General features: G+C 47.8%; 3 protein-coding genes across 5 annotated transcripts in view; 1 reads left to right on the forward strand and 2 right to left on the reverse strand.

The window, feature by feature from the left end:
* The window catches only part of ACAD9 (acyl-CoA dehydrogenase family, member 9), a 37,637-nt gene extending 32,048 nt beyond the window's left edge, over nt 1–5,589 (reverse strand). The window contains exons 1-2 of one of the 3 annotated variants that reach the window (XM_012002220.1): nt 5,230–5,589; nt 298–391 (exon numbers count right to left, since the gene is read on the reverse strand). In XM_012002220.1, coding sequence (XP_011857610.1) covers nt 298–391; nt 5,230–5,379 — 244 coding nt within the window. In that variant the 5' untranslated portion in view covers nt 5,380–5,589. Of the gene's footprint in view, nt 1–297; nt 392–5,053 lie in introns of all 3 variants that reach the window. The other 2 variants (XM_012002221.1, XM_012002222.1) reach the window with 2 other exon arrangements.
* LOC105555340 (cell death activator CIDE-3-like) overlaps nt 5,415–16,897 on the reverse strand; it is a 15,769-nt gene continuing 4,286 nt past the window's right edge. The window contains 5 exon segments of the mRNA XM_012002229.1: nt 5,415–5,666; nt 14,609–14,627; nt 15,685–15,866; nt 15,952–16,029; nt 16,031–16,114. Coding sequence (XP_011857619.1) covers nt 5,415–5,666; nt 14,609–14,627; nt 15,685–15,866; nt 15,952–16,029; nt 16,031–16,114 — 615 coding nt within the window.
* LOC105555337 (intraflagellar transport protein 122 homolog) overlaps nt 14,209–16,897 on the forward strand; it is an 11,086-nt gene continuing 8,397 nt past the window's right edge. Inside the window, exons 1-2 of the mRNA XM_012002224.1 lie at nt 14,209–14,429; nt 15,940–16,126. The gene's annotated coding sequence lies outside the window, so the exon portion shown is untranslated. The remainder of the gene's footprint in view (nt 14,430–15,939; nt 16,127–16,897) is intronic.

Here is a 16,897-nt window from a genome sequence, read left to right on the forward strand (position 1 = left end):
TTTTTGTATTTTTTAGTAGAGACGGGGTTTCACCGTGTCAGCCAGGATGGTCTCGATCTCCTGACCTCGTGATCCGCCCGTCTCGGCCTCCCAAAGTGCTGGGATTACAGGCTTGAGCCATTAACTCTATGTTTTTTAATTAAATGGCAACAGGGATGAAACCTAAAGCAAATTATGATGAGTGGAAACCATTTCTCCCTCAAGAAGATTTCCCCTATGTATGCTGCTTCTAATATAAATATCAACCGAATCGCCCTTATAGTAGAAATCGGCAATGGTAAAGAAAACCATACGTACCCTCTTCAGTGAAGAATTTTTCCACAGGTCCCAAGAACTGATTGATTTCATTAAGTTCATCTTGGCTAACTTCCGGAAATGGGAAAACTTCTTTCTAAAAATAGTAAATATTTTCTAAAAAATTTAATTTTTATTACGCTGCCATCATGGAAATATCAGTTAAAGGGAAGGAAAAACATGTGCTCTACTCCACCCTGGCTAGCGGGACGTGACGTACTGAAGGAACTGGAAAGCAAACCTCACAAGGTTCTCGAGATACAGGAACTATGTGGAGGCTCCACCACCCACATCCATCTCCCTCCCCTGTTCAAATAGGTTCTTCCCGATTTTCATCAGCTTTCCTTCTCAGTAGAAGGGATGATAATGGTCCCATGAAACATGCAGCCCAAGACTAACGTTTAGAAGCCTGGGGGTCTGGTCCTTGATTTCAGGCTTACTAATTATGTGGCCTTCACCAAATCCCTTCAGCTCTCCAAACTACCTCTTTCTTACCCATAACATGCAGGTAATATTTACTCAAGGCCCTTGTGAGAATTGTGGAAGATAGTGGACGTGGAAGCTCCTTACTGAAATGGACAATTCTACATCAATTATTGTGTGAGCTCAAAGATGTTACGCTGAGAAGAGCATGTCGTGCTTACCAAGTCTCATCGATCCCTATAGCCTCTGTCTCTCCTGCTCATGGACATCTGCTCCCTGTACCGAGCCCCTCTGGACTTTTGGACTCTGGTACCCCTTCAGTTGCCAGCATGACACGAACTGTGGATGTGGGCTTCAGGTTGCTGAGCAGTGATGTCCTGAGTCATAGCTATAGGCCCAAGTAACACCTGTCCTCATGGCGCCTCTCACCAAGTGTCTCTAGAGAAGTCTTTGGGAGACCTCAACCTTCTCCTCAGACCTTGTACAGCCAATCAGCCAACAGATTTCTCTACTGTATCAATATGCTCCCACTGCTTTCTCCTCTCTGGGCCCAGGACCACAGGCTTATACGTGAGTCCCTAACTAAAAGTGACAGTCAACTTAAAGGAATCCCTGCCTCTGTCCATTCCAAAACCACCATGAAGGTGGTATCGAAAAAAACAAGCTGGGAGGCCGGTCACGGTGGCTCACACCTGTAATCCCAGCACTTTGGGAGGCCAAGGTGGGCGGATCACGAGGTCAGGAGTTCGAGACTAGCCTCACCAACATGGTGAAACTCCATTTCTACTAAACATACAAAAATTACCTAGGCGTGGTGGCGCACGCCTGAAATCCCAGCTACTCAGGAGGCTGAGGCAGGAGAATCGTTTGAACCCGGGAGGTGGAGGTTGCAGTAAGCTGAGAATGCACCATTGCACTCCAGCCTGGGTGACAGAGCAAGACTCTGTCTCAAAATAAAAAAAAAAAAATTAAAAAACAAGCTTGGCTGGGCACAGTGGCTACTGCCTGTAATCCTAGTCCTTTGGGAAGCTGAGGCAGGGGGATTGCTTAAAGCCCAGGAGTTCAAAACCAGCCTGGGCAAGGCTACACACACCTATAGTCCCAGCTACTCAGGAGGCTGAGGTGGGAGGATCCCCTAAGCCTGGGGAGGTTGAGGCTCCAGTGAGCTGTGATTACACCACTGCACTCCAGCTTGGGTGACAGAGTAAGACTCTGTCTCAAGAAAAAAAAAAAGGAAAAAAATAACAAGTTGATGGCCCCATCACTCTGCAGCCTTTTAGATCAAAGCTCAGTCTCCTTCACTGAACACAGAGGCTCACTGACACTTGGGTCTTGTACATGGGCTGTGTTAGAGATCATTCTGGTACCAGTGGGCAGGCCAGATAAGACAGCCTGGCAACTAGTTGGCCTTTAGGTACAACCACAGAAAACCTGTCACATAGGAGAGACTGCAGGGGCACGGGAGAAAGATTCTGATGTTATCAAATCAGGTCAGTGCCTTAGGGGAGGAGAGTTCAATTGCAATAAACAGTTTGTAAATTATCTTAAAAAGTGGAATCTGTTATTCAAAGAAATCTAGTGCAGAAACCAAATATGTAAAACAGACAGAAGTCAAGCAGTTCTGAGACTGCTGATATGGAAAACAGTCACCTAAATCCCACCCACTCAACTTCCCACCCATCCCTGCAGCAGTTCCAGGGGCACTCCATGAATAGCTTGGGTCCGGCTGAGGGCAGGGTGACAAACACTGGCCTACATAATCTGAAAGATCTTTTCCAGTTCTGAGATTCTAAGCATCATGTCCCATGTTTCTGCTCTAATCCCAGTAAGGCTGTGAGAGATGACATTGGCCTGATCCGAAGTAGTAGCAGAAGGGTCTAAAAGTGGTCAGACTCTGAAGAACCTCAAAGTAGAGAAAACCAGATCTTCTCTGGAATTAGACATGAACTAGGAGAATAAGAGTACAAGGTGACGCCAGGTGTTCTGTCTGAACAGGTGGAACAACAGAGCCACCATTATCTATGATAAAAGAAGGCTGGTGGAAGGACCAGGATTGGGTGGGAACCAGGAACTCAGTTTTGGATCTATTAATCTCAAACGCCTGTTAAACCTCTTAGCAGAGCTTTTGAGTACAAAGGTAGATTTAAAAAAGGACCTTGGCTGGGTGTGGCAGGGCGTGCCTAGTCCCAGCTACTGGGGATGCTGAGGTGGGAGGATCTCTTGAGCCTAGGAGTTCAAGGTTGCAGTGAGCTATGATGGTACCACTGCACTCCAGCCCGGGTGACAGAGGAAGGCCCCAACTCTGAAAAAGCAAAAGGAATCTGGAGCTCAGGGAGAAATCTGAACTGGAGAAAGAAATTTGAGGCATCAGGATATTGATGATATTTAAAGCCAGGACACTAAATAAGGTCACCCAGGAGATGGTTGTAGATGAAAAGAGACATCCACAGACCCAGCCTTAGTAAATTCCAACTTGGCTAGTTGGAAACACTGGTCATTGTTTAGCAGTAAAGGAGCTAAAAAAGAACTAGCAATTGACACAGAGAAGTATTAGTCAGTGAAGTATTTAGAACATTCAGAGAACGATGAGAATAGTGATTCAGAAACTAGAGAAGAAAGTGTGTCAACAGGGTAGAAGAATGAACAGCGTCAGATGCCAATGATGGGCCAAGTAGGATGAGGTCTGAGAACAGATCACACGATTTGACAACAGAGAGGTCACTACTGACTTCCATGGCCATTAGGGACAAACGTCTGAATGGTAAGGGCTCAAAATCCAGTAGAGAGAACAGTTAATGATTCCGAGAAAGGAAAGAATTACCCTTGAGTAGGTAAGAAGGCCTGGGGTCTAATGAGAGGTTGGTTTTGCCAGAAGCAGACAGTTCAGTCATAGTAACAGAATGTAGATAATATGGGCACATGCAGGGGGAGGGGGTAACTATGCCTGTGAAGTTCTCATTTGACTGCATGGATTTTCTCAGTGGAATGGGAAGCAAAGCTGACAGCTGAGAGTAAGGGCAGGGCAGGTGGTGCCAAAGGTTTAAGATGGAAACAGATCTGAAGGATTTGTGTTCTTTCTTCACTATGCTGCTGGAAAGCAGGAGGTCCCAGGATAGAGCACCACACTGCCCCAGGTCCTGGGTAAAAGGGTTTCCCATATGTCAAAGACATAGCTCTGCACCTTCTAGCCGGGCAAACTGCTTTTAGTCTGAGTCTTAGCTTCTGCATCAATAAGGTTGCTTGCTATAAAGGGATCAGCCTGACAACCTCAGAGGAATGTTCCAAAGAGAAGCCAGGGAATAACTTCCGTGATAGAGGATCAGCCAACATTCAGCCAAGCTCAAAGCAGGGCACCTCGAGGAAATAGCAAGTATACTGTTGCTTTCCTTAGAAGATAAAATAAAACACAAAGGAAAAAGCAAGAAATGTGTTTATTCCTATTTTGTAGATGAAGGCACTGAGGCACAGGGAGGTGAAACCATCAGCTCCAAGGTCACAAGACTAGTAAGTGTTGAAGCCAGTTCTCTCTTCTGCTGCACAGTACTCTACAGTTTAAGACGACTCTCCATGCACCATTTATCTCACTGGGGCTCTACAACACCTCTGTGAAGGAGACACAACACTATTTCCATTTTAAGGCTGAAAGAACTGAGTCTCGGCCGGGAGTGGTGGCTCACGCCTGTAATCCTAGTACTTTGGAAAGCCGAGGCGGGCGGATCACCTGAGGTCAGGAGTTCGAGACCAGCCTGGCCAACATGGTGAAACCCCGTCTCTACTAAAAATACAAAAAAAAAAAAAAAAAAAAAAAAAAAAAAAACCGGGCATGGTGGCGGGCGCCTGTAATCCCAACTACTCCAGAGGCTGAGGCAGGAGAATCGCTTGAACCCAGGAGGCGGAAGTTGTAGTGAGCACTCCAGCCTGGGCGACAAGAGCGAGACTCTAGTCTCAAAAAAAAGAACTGAGTTTCAAAGTCAAGGAGCCAAGACCAAACCCAAGTCTTCCAACTCTAAGAGGACAATGAGTGTTTTATAACCAAACTGTTACTACTGGCAGGGTTGTGCGACGCCTGGGAAGCATCTTGGAGCCAGATTTCTGAGGAACCTCAATGGCTGGGAGAGGCGCTACGGCTCAACTGGGGAAGGAAGCCCCAGGGCGCTGGCAGGTGACTGAGGAGGGACACGGTCTAAACTGTTTAGGAATAAGAGAGGAAGCCCCGCACATTTCGAGACCAGACCAGCTGAGATGAAGGCTGCTTTGTAAATTACCTAGCCTAGAGTTTTCCAAATTCTGACAAAATTTACACTTCCAAGGGTCCCCCGTCTAGGAAATGTCCCACCCTTTCTCCGGGAAGGTTTTCCTGGAACTCAGGAATCCAGAGTGTTAACACGCCTCGCCCGCAGGGTGTGTCTCTCTGGCAGGTTTGGGGAATCCGACAAAGCTGAACACCAATCTCGCAGCTGAGCATGAAAAGCGGGAGCCAGACAGCAAGGATTCGCCCAGGGCTCGCGTTACCTTCTTGATTTTGCCCAGGAAAAGCTCTTTGGCGAAAGCTCGTATAGGCGGGCTGGTGCGCAGTAGCCGCCGGTTCGCAGTAGAGACCACCAGACCCCGACAAGCACGAGCCGCAGCCGTGGTACGCAGGAAGAGCCTGCAGCAGCTCATGCCGCCCGCTGTTCCCCGGCCTCAGGCTCCACCTCTTACTTGGCGCAGCAGGGACACACACATGGTCCGCAACGTCGGATGACGTTACTGGCCCGCGACGCTGTGCAGCACTCACTGCGCTTGCGCGGTCTCCAGAAACAGGGGATGGAGACGCCAGAAGGGCGTGACGGCTGCCACCTTCCGCGGCCAAGGCCGTAGTCACGTGCACCTGGCTGGTCCGCGCTGACTGATGACGTCACGTGCCCACGCTTCCCGCCGGTCCGACTGCGCTTGCGCGGCCAGAGTTGCTGGGCAGAAAAAATTGGAGGGTCGGGGCCGCGGGCATGTTGGCGGGTATGAGGTCAGGCCGTCGTGACGGCGGTGAGGGACCTGTTTTTCACATACCAGCAGTTGTTTCCATAAATGCTAGCCATGGGAAATCTCCCTGTGTACAGAAACCTAAAGGCCGGCCCAGCTGCTTCCCCTTGCCTCTTTTGTCACTTGCGGCCGCGAGGCTGTGGTAAAACTTGAGTAAAGCAAAAGAATGGGGGAAATGCGCGGTATTGGGGTCTCTGCAGGGGCACGGTAAGGATAAGGTTCCATTTTTAACTAGATGGTGGATTCCTGAGATACTGTTTTGTACCTAGTTGACATGTTACAAATATTTTTTGGAAGAGGAAAAGAAAATGGGTGTTCAGTCACAGAGCGGTCTGGATAAAACTGAGTCACGGCCGGGCGCGGTGGCTCACGCCTGTAATCCCGACACTTTGGGAGGCCGAGGCGGGCGGATCACAGGGTCAGGAGATCGAGACCACGGTGAAACCCCGTCTCTACTAAAAATACAAAAAAAATTAGCCGGGCACCGTTGTGGGCGCCTGTAGTCCCAGCTACTCAGGAGGCTGAGGCAGGAGAATCGCTTGAACCCGGGAGGTGGAGGTTGCAGTGAGCTGAGATCGCGCCACTGCGCTCCAGCCTTGGGGACAGAGCGAGACTCCGTCTCAAAAAAAAACCAAAAACTGAGTCACCGCTGTCTTGGCAAACACTGAAAAGGCAGGTGGTGGAAGAGAAACTACAGAGGGAGCTGAGAAGAGATGGGAACTATTGGATGGGATGGGACAGGCCAGGCTGTAGCCGCCCAAGGCGTTCACTTGCCCGCTGACTAGACAGCTGATTTATCAAGACAGGGGAATGGCAATAGAGAAAGAGTAATTCACGCAGAGCCAGCTGTGCTGGAGAGGGAGTTTTAACAGCCAAATCAGTCTCCCCAAAAACACGGATCGGAATTTTTAAGGATAATTTGGCGAGTAGGAACTCGGGAAGTGGAGGGTGCTGATTGGTCGGGTTGGCGATGGAATGATAGGGGGTCGAAGTGAGTTTTTCTTGCTGTCTTCTATTCCTGGGTGGGATTGCAGAACTCGTTGAGCCAGATTACCAGTCTAGGTGGTGTTAGGTTTTGCAACAGTGATGTTATTCCCAGGAACAATTTGGGGGACGTTCAGACTCTTGCAACCAAAGGCTGCTTGGCCTCTAAACTGTAATTTCTAATCTTATAGCTAATTTGTTACTCCTCCAAAGGCCGACTGGTCCCAGGCAAGAAGAAGTTTTTTTGTTTGTTTGTTTGTTTTCTGGGAAAGGGCTATTTTGTTTTGAAGTTAAACTATAAACTTATTCCTTCCCAAGGTTAGTTCAGCCTACGCCCAGGAATGAACAAGGACAGCTTGGAGGTTAGAAGCAAGATGGAGTTGGTTAGGTCAGATCTCTTTCACTGTCTCAAGTTATAATTTTGCAGTGGCGGTTTCAAGGCCAGGCCATAGGAGCCCATGTAGGAGGCAGGGCATGCCGGGCACCTCACAGCCCAGCGGTGCACATGGGCCCTATACAGATCTTCAGCCTGCTCCTCTAGGAAGAATGCCGCTCTGCTTTTTCACCCAGACCGGTCATCTGGCTCAAGCAGTTTTGCAATCCCACCTAGGAACAGAAGACAGGAAGAAAAACTCACTTCGACCCCCTGTCATTCCATCTCCAACCCGATCAGTCAGCACTCCCCACTTCCCAAGCTCCTACTCGCCAAATTATCCTTAAAAACTCCGATCCCTGTTTTTGGGGAGACTTGCTTGTTCCCTGACTGTAGCATCGACCACAGTGTTGGGAAATGCCTCCAGCTTCCATTGTGTGAACTCCTTGAGAACAAAATTAAATCCCTTTATCCCTTTCATCTCAGCGAGCTAAGCTCAGCACCAAAAAAGATTAAATTGCTAACACAACATCAAGAAAAAAGAGCTCAAAACTCTACAAGGCGTAGAGTCTAAACTGCAAAATATGTGCAGGCATCTTTTCAGATTATTTTACTTTGTCTAAGGTCTCTCAGCTGGTTTATTCATCGGTGGTTGATATTTACTTGCTTGGCATTCAGCTTCACAAGAAGGTATTTGGAAACAACTGCCTTTGTAAATTATCCCCATAGGTAAAACAAAGAAAAATATACATATATTGCAAAAAGTTTCAATTTTGAGCTGCTGTATGTTTTTGCCAAACAAATGTAGTCAAATCAGTCAAGTAGTCTGTTAATGTGTCAAATCTTCTTTAGTGTACACAGGTCTCCCTAAATCAACCAAATGAGAAATCCAGTGGCACATATTTTACAAAATAAAAATAGAAAAATGTTAAGGCATAATTTTTAATTGCTCCAGTAGAGTATAGCAGAAGAGTTTTCCTGTTTTACTACTGTGCCAGTTTCTAAATTCAGTTTCCTCATCTGTAAATATGAGTATGATACCCTTTATCTGACAGGACTTTTAAGAAGTTTAAGTAAAATAATCCACATGAAAGCACTTAGCACAGCAAATGATAAAAATGAAAATAGTTACACTTTGATCCTTCCATCCTATATTTAAGTATTAACCTCTGAGAAATATGATGTGGTTTTAAACAGTTTCCCCTGTTCAGTATACTAAAAGAAAAGCTTCAGCTGAATTAAATTTAAAGGAGCTTAATTGGCTGGGTCGGGTGCACTGGCTCATACCTGTAATCCCAGCACTTTGGGAGGATGAGGTGGGCAGATCATTTGAGGTCAGGAATTCGAGACCAGCCTGGCCAACATTGTGAAACTCTGTCTTTACCAAAAATACAAAAATTGCCGGGCATGGTGGTGAGTGCCTCTAATCCCAGCCACTCGGGAGGCTGAGGCATGAGAATCACTTGAACCCGGGAGGTGGAGGTTGCAGTGAGACGAGATTGCACCACTGCCCTCCATCCTGGGTGACAGAGCAAGACTCTGTCTCAAAAAAAAAAAAGAAAAGTTTAATTGAGCAATCAATGATTCAAGTCAGGCAGCTTTCTGAGCCAGAGCAAGCTCAGAGACTCCAGCGCAGCCATGTAATGGAAGATTTCTGGACAGCAAAGGAAAGTGAGGTACAGAAAATGGAAGCGAGGTACAGAAACATCTGGATTGGGTACAGCTCTGCCATGCCTTATTTGAACATGGTTCGAACAGTTGGCTACATTTGATTGGCAAAAACTCTGTGATTGGCACAAGTGTAGGCTAGTCTGTATGCCTCCACTTGTCATAGTTCACAATGTGCAGAAAACCTATAAACTCAACTTAAAATATATAAGGAAGCAGCTTTAGGCTAAACTTGATTTAACAAGTGTTTAAAATATCCTCACAGTAGTTCTGAATGTCTCCTCACATCAGTACAACTGATTCACAACATAGGAGAAAGTGAACATTCTTTAGCCATAATATTAGCGTTAGCATAGCAGAATGCTTGACTCTGGGTATGAGGAACATTGAGTAGAAACTATTGCTTGATCCCTTACTATTAAAGCTGAGGCTGAGATTGGACTGATTATTTTATAAGCCAAAGACCACCAAAGATTGCCAGCAAACCACCAAGAGGTAGGAGAAAGGCTGTCCTGCAGATGCTGCTGCAAAGACCTGCCCCTTCCGCCTTGCACCTCCATCCTCCAGGGCCTAGAGGCCTCTGCCTGCAGCTAGGGGAAGAAGAGACTGCGAAGAACGATCCTGTCTTTTAAAAACTGACAGAAATCACGGATTCCTTCCACTCACATTCCCTTGGGAAGAACTTAATTTGGGGGCAGGGGCTAGGAAAGGGAACGCCTGGGCAGAAACATGGTTTTGACAAGTGTTCTTGTCAGGACAATTTGGGAAAGCCCAGATGAGTGATTACTGAGTGACCCTCAACTCCAGTGTTTTGACACCGAAATATGCAAGGCTTCCTCTCTGATTCTTAAACAGCTCAGGCCATGCCGCTCCCATGTCACACTCTAGTGGCCTGTGGGCTTCCTTGCCAGCTGAGCCCTAGCGCTACCCCCTGCCTTTGAGATTCCACAGAAATCTAGCTGCAGGGTGACTTCCACAGGTTGCACAACCCAGCCAATAGTAACAGCTAGGTTATTAAACACACCATCCTCTTACAGGTGAAAGGCTTGGCCTTAGGTTCAATTCTTTCAGCTTTAAAATGGAGCAAGTGATGTGTCTCACTCGAAGATGTTGTAGAGCCCAGTGAGTTATGTAGTGCGTGGAGATTGGGAGGTACTGTGCAGCAGAGGAGATGGACAGTGCAGGCTCAAGAAGATCTTGTGACCTTGAGCGAGTCACTTTTCCTCCTTGTTCCTCAGTGTGCTCATCTACAAAATAAGAGTAAACACAGTAGCATTTCCCCCTTCCTAGGGGTGCCTTGTTTTCAGCTTGGCTGAATGTTGGCTGATCCTCTATCACGGAAGTTATTCCCTGGCTTCTCTTTGGAACATTCCTCTGAAGTTGCCAGGCTGATACCTTTATAGCAAGCAACTTTACAGATGCAGAAGCTAAGACTCAGACTAAAAGCAGCTTGCCCTGCTAGGAAATGCAGAGCTATGTCTTTAACATATGGGAAACCCTTTTACCCAGGACCTGGGGCAGTGTGGTGCTCTATCCTGGGACCTCCTGCCTCCCAGCAGCATGGTGAAGAAGGAACACAAATCCTTCAGATCGGTTTCCATCTTTAAACCTCTGGCATCACCTGTCTTGCCCTGCCCTTACTCTCAGCTGTCAGCTTTACTTTCCATTCCACTGGGAAAATCCATGCAGTCAGATGGGAACTTCACAGGCACAGTTACCCACTCCCCCTGCATATATGCCCATGGTACCTACATTGTCTTACTGTGAACTATCTGCTTCTGGTAAAATCAACCTCTCATTAGACCCCAGTTCTTCTCACTTACTCAAGGGTAATTTCCTTTATCTGCATCGTTAACTGTCCTCTCTACTGGATCTTGAGCCATTACCATTCAGGTGTTTGTCTCTAATGGCCATGGAAGTCAGTAGTGACCTCTCTGTTGTCAAATCGTATGATCTGTCCTCAGACCTCATCCTTCTTGGCCCATCATTGGCATCTGACACTGTTCATTCTTCTACCCTATTGACACACTTTGTTCTCTGGTTTCTGAATCACTATTCTCACTATTCTCTGAATGTTCTAAATACTTCACTGGCAGATACTTCTCTGTGTCCATTGCTGGTTCCTTCTTGGCTCCTCAACTGCTAAACATTGGCCATTGTTTTTCACTAGCACGGTTGGAGTTGTCTGTGGCTCAGGCTGTGGACATTTCTTTTCCTCTGCAACCACCCCCTGGATGACCTAATTTAGTGTCCTGACTTTAACTACCATCAATATCCTGATGACTCACATTTCTCCTGCAGGACAGATTTTCCCCTCAATTCTAGCTTATTTTTGTATCTGCCTTTGTACTCAAAAGCTCCACATAGAGATCTAATAGGCGTCTAAAAGTGGCATATGCAAATCTGAGTTCCCGATCCCACCCAATCCTGTTTTCCCACCATTGTTCTTTATCATAGTTAATGGTGACTCTTATTCCACTTGTTCAGACCAAACATATGTGGTCACTTGTGTCCCCTCTTATTCTCCTAGTCCACATCCAATAGAGCAGCAAATCCAGTGCTGTCTACCTTCAGGTTGTATTGAGAATGACCACTTTTAGGCCCCTCCTGTGATAGTACATAGGGTCAAGCCAGCATCATCTCTCAGCATTACTGGGACTTGGGTTAATTAGCTAGGTAAGATGAAACATGAAGGATTACAAATAAAGGCAGAATACAGACTTAAAAACAGGAATCCAGGCCGGGCGCGGTGGCTCAAGCCTGTAATCCCAGCACCTTGGGAGGCCGAGACGGGCGAATCACAAGGTCAGGAGATCGAGACATCCTGGCTAACACGGTGAAACCCCGTCTCTACTAAAAAATACAAAAAACTAGCCGGGCGAAGTGGCGGGCGCCTGTGGTCCCAGCTACTCGGGAGGCTGAGGCAGGAGAATGGCGTGAACCTGGGAGGCGGAGCTTGCAGTGAGCTGAGATCCGGCCACCGCACTCCAGCCTGGGCGACAGAGCCAGACTCAGTCTCAAAAAAAAAAAAAAAAAAAAAAAAACCAGGAATCCAGATTAAACACTCAAACATGGAGTCCATCGTGGCCCCAGGGCCTTTGTGCTTGACGTTCTCTCCATCTGGAACACCCTGCCCATTGCAGTAATTGTTTTCTAAATGCCTTCAGGCATTTTCAGAAACATCCTGACTTTGTCTTCCTTCATGGTACATGTCACCACCTGCCTGTGTATTGTTTCCTTATTTTTTTCTCTTTCTTTCCCACTAGGCTGTCAGCCCATCAGAATAGAGATTTCTGCCTGCTTCTCCCCTTGGTGTGCTTTGGTTTCTGGAACAGGCTCAGCATGCAGTGGAGCCTCAGTGAATGTGCACTGAAGGAGTAGATACTGGGGAGCACAAACACGTATCAGGTGGTGAGAAGAATTGCTCCTTTACTATTTATTGACCCCTATTATGTGCTCAGCCATGATGTAGGCTGTAGACAAAAGCAGGAATTTAGAAGAAAACAAAACCAGCTGCTCCTTGTTGCTGATACTGTGCAGGAGAGAAAAACTGAGTATTACTCAGTGTGGTGGCAGAGGGAAGTGCTGTGGAGAGGGAAGTGCTGCAGAGAGCGAAGCAGGGCTCAGGGAAACCAGGAGAGCAGAGATGGGGCTGGAGTGGCCTGAGAGAAGGGCAGTGGTGGGAGAGGAGACCTAGGATGTCAGGGGGCCCAGGTCCTGCAGGCCTTGGGGCTGCTCTGAGGACTTTTACTCTGGGTGAGGTGGGAGGCCCAGAAGGATACTGAGCCGAGGGGGACAGGCCCTGAATGTCATGAAGGGAATGAAGTGGGAGCAGCTAGGGACATGTGCACAGGGGAGGCTCTCACTGTAGATGGCACAGGCAGAAAAAGCTTCTCTGAGGAGGTGACACTGTACTGAGCCCTGGCCTTGGCCATGTTTCTAGCTTGTATGAACTTGGAGCTTTAACACCTGCCCTCTGTGTGTACACAGGACTTCGTGTTCTGAACAACCTCATGATATGCCAGGTCACCTTGCCTTGGCCCCTTGCCTCCATGTCACCTTCTCCCCCAGAGCAATCTTCCTCCCAAGGGTGCACTTTTCTTTTTTCTTTTTCTTTTTCAAGAGAGAGACAGGGTCTCCCCTCATTCAGCTGGAGTGCAGTGGCGTGATCAGAGCTTACTGCAGCCTCGAAACCTGGGCTTAAGTGATCTTCCTGCCTCAGCCTCCCAAGTAGCTGGGACTACAGGTGTGTGCTACCCTGCCTGGCTAATTTTTTCATTTTCAAGTTTTTGTTGAGGTGGGGTCTCACTATGTTGCCCAGGCTGGTCTTGAGCTCCTGGCCTCCCAAAGTGATGGGATCATAGTTGTGTGCCACTGTACCCAACCTACTTTTCAAATACAAACCAACCAATCCAGTGCACCTCAGACCCTTCCCCTGTGGGCTGTCATACTGGGACCATTATCCGACTGCCCTAATCACCTCAGTGACAGGAACCAGACCCCTATGGAGTGGAATGATTGGAACTGCCCTCTCCTAAGCCTGCTCGTTGCCCCTCACTCTTTTCTCCCTGTAGGCAGCACAGGAAAGGGGCTTGCTCAGAGTACCCCTCCCTCTGCCTCCTGACCAACCCTGCTGCTTCCCGTGTGGCCCTGCCTAACTGTGCTCTGCCTTCCTTCTGGGAACTGTGACTATCTTCAGTTTTACTCATCTGATCTGGAGGCCTTATTATACCTCAAACTTTTTATTAATACACAAGAATTAGAGTGGCCTGGAATGACAAGACACTTTGGACACAAGATAAACAAATGAGAACATACGAACTATGCACCATTTTCCAATATTCTGAAGAAGTGTAATAGTTTAATACATGAGTTTTTTTCAGGTGATGGGAAACATTGTGGCTGTTGGTGGGATCTGCTGAAGGCAGGGACTTTACTGTGATGACGGAGCTCTCTGCCTCAGGTTTCCTGCAGCCCAGGATTTTTGTATGAGGCCATGGTGTTGTGAATTTTTTGTTCCAAAGATTCCTGGATGTGATCTGTGTGAATTCCATGTACATCATGAGCTCTTTCCTTCTGTGATCCTGGTGGTCATTTATTATTTTTTAACCTTCCCAAAAAGATGCAGTGTGAACCTGGTGATCAAAGAGCAGCTTCTGGTAGGGCCTTGGGGTCTCCCGCTGGCCCATGTTGATTTACAGATGCCATATAATGTAGTGTAGGGTGGTCTTTCCCTGGGTTTGCAGGCAGCGGTGTGTTGATGAGTCTTTCTTTATTTTTTTTATTTTTTTTGAAGTCTTGCTCTGTCTCCCAGGCTGGAGTGCAGTGGTGTGATCTCGGCTCACTGCAAGCTCCGCCTTCCGGTTCACGCCATTCTCCTGCCTCAGCCTCCCGAGTAGCTGGGACTACAGGTGCCTGCTACCACGCCCAGCTATTTTTGTTTTTGTATTTTTAGTAGAGACGGGGTTTCACCATGTTAGCTAGGATGATCTCGGCTCGTCTCGATCTCCTGACCTCATGATCCGCCCGCCTCGGCCTCCCAAAGTGCTGGGATTACAGGCGTGAGACACTGAACCAGGCCCCTACTCCTTCTGAAGAAAGGAACAACTGTATCTTATGTTTGCCACACAGTATTTGTTTCCTCAGCTTCACAAAGGTCTGACAAATGGTAAGGTTTTGGTTATGGTGGTGTAAAAAATGACTCCAGATTCCACCTCTACCCATTCACCATAGGGCAGTACAACGGGAAGTTACACAAAAGGTGTCCAGCTTGTAGCCTATCATAAATCTGGTGCCAAAGACAAAAGATATTTTATGTTGTAGTTGGCATCTTGTAAATACAAGTACATTCTGGGGCATGAGGTTCCTGTAGAAATGTTTATTTTGGCGGTGGTACTGTAGGGCAGATAGTATTTGCCGGAACTTGCCTCAGGCCTCTTCCTCCTGCTTTTGGTGGGGCTCTAGGATGTAGTGAAGTAGCTACATGACTCGGTGTAGAGTGCCCATGATGGCAGTCACTGGAAGGAGCTGGTTGAGACTGGGTGATTCGGGGTCCTCATTATATCAACTTCGTAGCTATCAACTCCAGAGGCTGGAGGAGCTCTGCTGACCTCTCTAGGTGACCTTCACAGCCACCTGGATCCCAGTGAGAATGTTCTGGGGTAACTGTACCTTGGCTGCACCTGGGTGCTCAATAATGTCACCTGGACTCTCTCCCAACCTCTGACTGTGTGTCCTTCCCTCAGTGTGGATGTCGTGCTCAGGTGGGCTTTCCCTTCAAGGTGACAGGATGGCACCCACAGCCCCAGCCACCCAACAGAAATAGACCTTCTCTCCCCTGCTACCAACCCTTGCCTTGACCCTCGCCACCTGATTGGTCACGTGCCCAGACGTTAGCTAATCACTGTGGCTGGGTAGGTTGGGCTCTTCTGATTGGCCAGGTTGAAGTCATGTGCCCACTGTCACCAGGGGTAGTTAGAGCTGCTCCCCTGTTTGGGTGGGAGATGGTATACCCACTGGCTTCTGTGTAACAGAATCCATGGTGGCATTTTTCCCTCTCCCATCACCTCCTCCCCAGGCTCCATTTCACCCATGCCAGAAAGGAACAAGGTCTGCCTGAAGATAGGATTTGGGATTCCCCTCAGCTTCAAGATTTGCTCCTTGTCCTGGTACCATCAGCTACTCACTCAACGAACATGCACTGAGCAGTCTCAATATGCCAGGCTGTCACTAGGTGTGATACAAGGATGATACAGGGATGAGCAGGGCTAATGGGATTCCTGTCCTCCAGGAGCTGACACTCTAGCGGGAGTGCACAGACAAATCAAAGACCAATTCAGATCAGATGAGTCCAGATGAATAAAGAGATAGGATGGGATGGAGGGTGTCATGGAGGTGTCCCCAGCAAATCCCAATTCACTCACCATGCACTCAGCCTCATGCAGTATAGATCATAGGAAAGGGAGTACACATCATAGAAAGTCACCTTCATGTTCAGGCAGCTGATGAAGTCCTGTGGGCTCAGCTTGTTCAGGTCAAAGATTATGCGGGCCACATCCATCTTCTTGGCAAGCTTATGGGAGAGAGACAGTGGGTGCCTCATTCTCTGCATCGAGACAAGCAGATGGTTAGCACCCCTTGAAGACTTCTCCCAGGGTCCCAGTTTTCTCCCCGGACAGGTGGGACCTCACCTGTTCTGATGGGGGCTTCCATTTCTGCCCCTTCTGGAGGACCAGGAACACTGTATTGCCTGCCAGAGCTTGGAAGGAAGGACTCTTCTGTCTCTACAGTTGTGCCATCTTCCTCCAGCACCAGGAAGAAGGGCTTGTCTGCCAGTATCAGAGTGTCCTGGACCTGGGGAATAAGGTGGGTGATGCTTCCGCCATCTCTAAAAAGTCACAGAGCCAGTCTGGGAAAGCCCCACGTCATAGCTCCTCAGATGCCAGGGAAAGAACAAGTGGGCTGGGGTCTATGGGGTAGAACTGGAGCCCAGGCCCTCTGCTGTGGAATCACTATGTAGAGACTTTATCATGGTACCTCTTGGCGCCTGGCTTCAGGGTTCATAGTCTAGAATAATGTTGTCCAATAAAATATAATGTAAGCCACATATGTAATTTTTAATTGAGATACCATTTACATATTATAAAAGTCACCCTCTTAAACTGTACAATTCAGATCCAAGTACTAGGCAAAATGGTGAGACTCCATTTCTAAAAAAAAAATACATAAATTAGCCAGGTGTGGTGGTGTGTACCTGTAGTCCCAGCTACTCAGGACACTGAGGTGGGAGGAACACCTGAGCTCAGGAGATCAAGGATGTGGTGAGCTGTGATCATGCCACTGCACTGCAGCCTAAGTGACAGAGTGAGACCCCGTCTCCGAAAAAGCATGTAATTCAGGGTTTTTTGTATATTAACAAAGTTGTGGAACCATCACCACTATCTAATTTCAGAACATTTACATCACCCCAAAAAGAAACCCAGTTCCAGCCGGGCGTGGTGGCTCACACCTGTAATCCCAGCACTTTGGGAGGTCGAGGCGGGCGGATCACCTGAGGTTTTGAGTTCAAGACCAGCCTAACCAACATGGTGAAACCCCATCTGTACTAAAAATACAAAATTAGCTGGGTGTGGTGGC

Source organism: Mandrillus leucophaeus, unplaced genomic scaffold, assembly GCF_000951045.1.
Source record: "Mandrillus leucophaeus isolate KB7577 unplaced genomic scaffold, Mleu.le_1.0 Scaffold680, whole genome shotgun sequence".
In the NCBI taxonomy this organism is placed as follows: domain Eukaryota; kingdom Metazoa; phylum Chordata; class Mammalia; order Primates; family Cercopithecidae; genus Mandrillus; species Mandrillus leucophaeus.